This window comes from Mizuhopecten yessoensis, unplaced genomic scaffold (assembly GCF_002113885.1).
Source record: "Mizuhopecten yessoensis strain PY_sf001 unplaced genomic scaffold, ASM211388v2 scaffold2087, whole genome shotgun sequence".
Classification (NCBI taxonomy): Eukaryota; Metazoa; Mollusca; class Bivalvia; order Pectinida; family Pectinidae; genus Mizuhopecten; species Mizuhopecten yessoensis.
The window spans coordinates 741,201-748,056 of record NW_018404371.1 but is presented as its reverse complement, the minus strand read 5'-3'; the positions used below and the strand labels follow the sequence as shown (position 1 = coordinate 748,056).

General features: G+C 36.9%; 1 protein-coding gene across 3 annotated transcripts in view; it reads right to left on the bottom strand.

The window, feature by feature from the left end:
* The window catches only part of LOC110445127 (mediator of RNA polymerase II transcription subunit 15-like), a 33,017-nt gene that overhangs the window by 9,271 nt on the left and 16,890 nt on the right, over positions 1–6,856 (bottom strand). For all 3 annotated transcript variants that reach the window (XM_021489547.1, XM_021489545.1, XM_021489546.1), the window contains exons 6-11: positions 6,125–6,212; positions 5,546–5,657; positions 4,822–4,857; positions 2,705–2,860; positions 1,840–2,110; positions 648–750 (exon numbers count right to left, since the gene is read on the bottom strand). In XM_021489547.1, coding sequence (XP_021345222.1) covers positions 648–750; positions 1,840–2,110; positions 2,705–2,860; positions 4,822–4,857; positions 5,546–5,657; positions 6,125–6,212 — 766 coding nt within the window. The remainder of the gene's footprint in view (positions 1–647; positions 751–1,839; positions 2,111–2,704; positions 2,861–4,821; positions 4,858–5,545; positions 5,658–6,124; positions 6,213–6,856) is intronic.

The following is a 6,856-nucleotide window of genomic DNA, read 5'->3' as shown; positions in this document are numbered from 1 at the left end:
TTTTCAAAATGGCGGCCGTGGCGGCCATATTGGATTTCTGATCGACCCGAAAAATAACAACACTTTGTCAGGACCATGAGGCGATCATTCCTACTAACTTTCAGTTCAATCGGCCCAGCAGAACTTCACTTTAAGTTTGAAATGTAACGGACGACGGACGACGGACGACGGACGATGGACGACGGACGACGGACGACGACGGACGAAAACGGATAGCAATAGGTCACTTGAGCTAAAGCTCAGGTGACCTAAAAATAGAGATTTTCAGTTAACTGGAGTGTTGATTATAAGTTAGGGATTCAAAGTTCAGATTAAATGAAAAAAAGAGAACTTCAGTTATTTCAAAAGGTGACGAATTGGTTCGTAGGTTCATAGGTTCCAAATATAAAGTTCTATTCAAATCAGATAGAAAATTTCAGTTATTTGGAGTGGTGTTTATAAGTTATAAATTCAGATATCTGATTTAATGAAAAAATGGAATTTCAGTTATTACAAACGTTGATATTTATGAATGTAATTTATTTTATTTTTTAAATTATAGAAATTTTCTGTTATTTGGAGATTTGACACATATTTCCAAATAAGGATTTGTAGACTTGTACAAGTAAGGTTTACAAAAGTTAAATTAGTAATTTAGGTTTACGTACCTGTATGGGGGCATCTCCTCTTCACTGTGGTAACTGCCCGGGGGAGACGGGGAGGGCAACATGTGATGGTGAACATCCGCTGGATCAGCTGCTGTGGTTGTACCTATCAAGACATCATTACAAATTTACATACTGTATCTACAATTCGTGTTCTAACATGAAAACAGTATGTATTTAACACAGAAGAGTTTGTTTTGTGACTTGATATTTCCCCATCGGAGCCTGACTTGGGGATCAAAATGCCATACCTATCCTGTAGCATTAAGCCTTACAAATGTCCTAAACTTCTTATAGCCAAAATAGGAGGTAGGTTTATTTCAGGACAACAAAATAACATATGTTATGTTAGCCTTTCTACTAAAGTAAATTTGACAGGGATGGGCTTATTATAATTACCAGGTACAGGTTTATTGCCAAATTAAATACAGTACATGGTTGGATAAGACAGCTGCAGTGTGGAGTCCAGGGTTAATAGCAGAGAAACCAGGTTCTTTGGGATTTAATGGCATGATGTATTATACAGGATCAGGGCTTACATTTTGTTGTCGATTAAGTCTACTTTCAGTGTATGTCTGGGTTTTTTAATACATACTGTACTTCCATGTAATATTTGACGTGGCTTTACTATTAGGGAGGATATAGCAATCATAACTTAACCCTCCCATTGGTTTCCAGTCCAGTCCAGTTACTCTATATTCCTCCCTCCTTTTTTAAGTCTTCATCCGCAAAGACACAACTATTTACCACCCGGGCTTGGGTATACCCTTCACCAAATGCTTAAAACAGCACCCTCCAAACTCTAGACAGACCCTTTCACCAATGCCTTTCAATTTTCTTCCAAAGTTAAACATTAATCTGGTTAAAATTGATGAATTATTTTTTATAGAAAAAATATTTATTTTCGTATTGAAAATATACCCGAAAAAAAGATCACTTACTCTGATCTGTAACAAAGTGCAATGTATGTTAACTCATAACTTGTACAGTTAGGTTAAAAAGTGACAACATCATTCCAGTACATTAAATTAACTTTGTTTAATAGCTACAACAACCGGATAACACAGACTGTTGTTATAGTTCCATAAAGTTTATGTTAAACAGGTTTTAAGGTATTTGTATATCTCTCTAAAGTTGGGGCACTGTGTGGTTTCATCTATCTGTAAACATAGACAACGGCGATGCGTGGGCTTACCTGCAAGCCACCGCTCCACGTTCTGTACGCTATCCTGAGGTAGGTCGATGGGGCGTGAAAGCCGACCGGACTGACGTGACTGAAGCGTGTCACCACTGACAGATGGAGGAGGAATCTGACTGCTGTCAATTCCCTGTAGAAAACTGTCTCGTCGTAACCGAGTACGCTCTGCAGGCCTTTGTACTGGAGGCATAGGTGAGTCGGACGAAGATAACCTTTGACCTGGTAGGTCAGGCAAAGGTCGAGCAGCAGGACTGCTGTTTGTCATTTGCTGTAATAAGTAAAAGTGTACATATTAAATATTTCCTTTTCTGCAGTAACTGATCTTCTTTTAATAGCAATTAACCTTTTCTCCTCTTAAATTTTTCAAACAAAAATTAGAAGAAGAAATGACTCAGATGTGACCTTAACTATTTAGCAATATAACGTGTCTCTAACACAACTGTATTGTGTAATAATGATAAAATAATATACAACATTTATATAGCGCCCTATATAATTTATAAAATTACTCTAAAGCACTCTACAACATATGGATAATAGTAATGGTTATAATTGTGAAAACAAAAAAAAAGGCTTACAATCACTTTTATACATTTAAGCAAGCAATTTAATGTGCACATAATTGAACAAATAAAAGGGTGGTATTTCCATGACGTCTTTGCAAGGATTCTAAAATGCAGATGTGAAGAGGTGAGTTTTGATGTCCCTCTTGAACTTGGCCAGGGTATTTGACTTTTTAATAGTAGATAGTAAGCTATTCCACAGCGTATAGTCGAAACCCTACCAAAGCATCTGTTTCCATAGATCACAGTACAAGATTTTGGGACACACAACACAGATTGTGACTCCGACCAATATGTACCTGTTGCCGCCGGTGCTCCTCCTGTTGCTGTTGTTTCTTGCGCTGTTTTGCTCTCTTCATACGCAGCTTGTCCTGTTCCTGTATGATTTTGGCAAGTCGCTCGTCCTGCTCTTCAATTTCCTTAAGTTTGCTTCGATCAACTTCTGCCTTTGTTCGCTACAATATGAAGCCATACCAATTACCCCGAATGTTGCACATTGATCTCGCCTCAAATGTCCTCACTATGTCAACTGGCAATAGTACACATTATACAAGGAAGAACTCAAATAGAAAATCTTGGTCATCGCTCGGAAAATATACACTTTACAAAGTGAATGAAGATATTACCAACAGATGTCACTGATTTCTGAACTTAAACTGATTTTAACAGATGTGTGTAGCTACTGTATTAGTTTTGTAAACTTTTGGGCATATTAAAAATGACATGAAGAAACACTGGTTTTTGTTGAGGTTTGGTTGAGAATTTTCTTCTTTTTAAACTGGTCTTTGTGTTTTACTATCAACTTCTTAATCATTGATAACACAAGAGTAAAAATGTATTCTAGATCAGTTTTATTCACACAAAAAGAGAATAATCAAGTTAACATTATATTTCATTAATATTATAGTATAAAGATCTAAGTTAAGATCTATCACCAGATAAGTATCATGATAGTGATGATGATACATGTGGTAAAATTGTGATATGATTTTGATAGATTTCATTCAAGAAAATATATCATCAACTTGTTTTAAAAGGTAACTTGTAATCTTTTTTTCACGCAACACTTAAGATTTCCTCACTCCCAGCTCATTTGATAAACCTTTTTCACTTGTCAAAACAGGAATAGTGTATTCCCAAGAGAAACACTGATGTTTTTCTAGATACAATTTCTGAATATATGGGAGAAAAAGGTCTTAATGTTGGAGGAAATTGGAGTTCCCAGAGAAAACCCATGTGCACGTGGTTCGACCAGATCCCGTACATTTTCCCCGTCTGATTGAGGAAATGAATCCTGGTCAGCAAATTGATCAAAGGCGATTGTCTGATCCACTGCAGCACCCCACCACACAAGAAGATAGAGATGTTGAACTTTCATGTGTTGTACTTTTGTAAAATTAAATCTTGAGCAAAATATGCAACAACTTCAGAGGCCAAGATACCCTGCATCGCTCACCTGTTTCTTTTGTTACATGAAACTGACATATAGGTAACTAAGACCAAATTTGGTAACTAAAACATAAGACATTTTAATATCACTTAAACCTTAAACGGTTCTGAAGATGTTGTTGTTTGAAAATTGAAATTTTAATTTAAAGCTTTTAACCCACATTGACCTTTGACTCCCGACTTGCACTTAAAGTTGACCTTTGCCTCATTACTGTAATAAAGAAAACAATTCACACAGCTGGTTTACATAACATATACCTAAGTATGATGATTCAAGTCTAAATAGTTTTTAGGATATTGTTGTTTGAAGTTTTTAACATAATTTAATCCAGTGACCTTGACAGTAGGTCAAGGTCATTTTAATAAGGAAACTTTATAGCACTCCATCCCAGGTACCTACTGGCCAAATATCATGACCCTGGGCCTTATGGAACTTGAGAAGATTGTTAAAGCTTTTAACCCATGTTGACATTTGACCCCCGACTAGCATTTAAAGTTAACCTTTGACCTCATTACTGAAATTTAAAAAAATATTTGCAATGCTGGTCTACATAACATACCCAAGTATCATGACTCTAGTTCAAATGGTTCTTAGGATATTGTTGTTTGAAATTTGTAACATATTTGACCCATGTGACCTTGAAAGTATGTCAAGGACATTTTAATTAGGTAACGTTATAGCCCTCCATCCCAGGTACCTACTGGCCAAATATCATGACCCTAGCTTCTACAGTTCTTCAGAAGAAGTCGTTCAAAAGAAAAAGTTGACGGACGGACGACGGACGATCAACGCCGCAGTACTAGTACGGCATAAGCTCACCTGGCCAAAAGACAATTTATGGTATAATTGTAATCATGAAAATAAATTTTGATTACTCAATGAGATTGTTTGTAAGTGTAGGCCTATCCCTCCGACTAGTTTGTTTTTCAGAAGTTAAACTTAGTTTCATTATACATAATCTTTTACCTTGTGTTCTTGTTCCTGTAGTAGTCTTGCAAGCTCCTACAAAATACAAACAAATCATTCTATTTTCTCTCAACTTTTTTTCAGTTTCAACAAAAAGATCAAGGCTAATTACTGTGGCCACAAATACACAGACGTTAAGCATAAACACTATAGATACGGTCAAGTACACAATATTATTTTATACTGAGTTACACAACATCTAAAACAAATTCTTCATTTCTTGAAAGTAATTACTGGTATATTTCCTGAGGAAGGTGAATATAGCACAAATGATTTTTTTTTTTTTAACCCCAAATGAAATGTAATAGGTAATGTAGGTCATCAATAAACCAAGAACAGTTTGGTTATTGTATTTTTCTTTCTGTTTTTTTTGTCATAAAGACATTGGCATCTGTGAACAGATATTAAAATCCATCTTCCACCAAGTAATGTTGAGACAAGGAAACATCAAGCCATCAGTGAAGTCACAAATAACAATGACCATGGCTTGTTATTTTCATACTAAACCTTGCTCTCTGATTGGTCAGTAAATTGTCAAAGTACGAAAAAAGCGTTATTTGTCACAGTAGAAAAACATCAACTTTGTTTTCACTGTAAAATCTTATATTTCTCATGTAAAGAAAGACACATGTACAGTATCAAAAGAAAGAGTGAAAAGAAAAAGTTCAGACAGTAAATAAGCTATCTGATGTACATGTAATGGAGAAACAGATCAGACACTAACCTCATCCTGCATTTCTTGTATGACCTTCTTTTGGCTGTCATCTACGTGATCAGGAACAGCGAAAAAGTCGGAAAAGTCTCCATCATCTTCAATGAAACCTCCCGGAGTCAACCTGCAATAGACACTTTAAATTGTACAGCGACCCTGAATTATTGTTAAAGCAGGATCAAATGTATCAAAAAAACACCAGCTGAATGGATCGGTGCATTGATCATGATGATCAATTATCAGGGTAATACTGTCATTATCAAATATTGGGAAAAATCTTGAATAATTATTTTGTAAATGTATATGCTAGAATTGAGAATTATGGAATTTTTCCGGGTTCTCAGATTGCCACCTGCATTAAGACACCATGATTACTTCCATCTGAGCTAACAAGTGTGGTTAATACACGATAAACTGGTTGATTTTATAACTCTTGCAAAATAAATCAAAAACAATCATTGAAGTAGCTTTTGCATTCATGAAAATTTCGAACCTCTTTAAAAACTGAGAATATATTCATAATGATATTAGTGAAATATCACTGCGATCAGTCAGAATCAATCTTTTAAAGCTGAAACAAAATGTACACACTTTCTGCCCCCGTTGACTTGTCGCCCTGAGAAGGAGCCTCGTTCGCCGGCTGTAGACACGTGCATACCCTGCATGGCATCATCAAGGCCTAATAACGGAAACCGATAGTTATTTCATGTTACTAGCTTACCTGGAAATTTATTACAAATTAAAAATTTGTTGAAAAGAGAACATGTATATCAAACGAGAGCAAGAAATATAAGTTAAGTAGCTAGATGAGAACATGAACTTATGCAACAAGGTTTAGGTCCCCAGGGGTGTGGCCAAACCTAATAGCATTGTAACAAGGCCTGAGTCCCCAGGGGTGCAGCCAACCCTTGTAGCTAGCACTGTACTGAGGACTTAGTCCCTAGTGGTGCGGCCAAACCTAGTAGCTAGCACTGTACTGAGTACTTAGTCCCTAGTGGTGCGGCCAAACCTTGTAGCTTACACTGTAACGTTGACTAATACCCTAGTGGTGCGACCAAACCTAGTAGCTAGCACTGTACTGAGGTCTTAGTCCCTAGTGGTGCGGCCAAACCTAGTAGCTAGCACTGCACCGAGAACTCAGTCCCTAGGGGTGTGGCCAAACCTAATAGCATTGTAACAAGGACTGAGTCCCCAGGGGTGCAGCCAAACCTTGTAGCTAGCACTGTACTGAGGACTTAGTCCCTAGTGGTGCGGCCAAACCTAGTAACTAGCACTGTACTGAGGACTTAGTCCCTAGTGGTGCGACAAAACCTAGTGACTAGC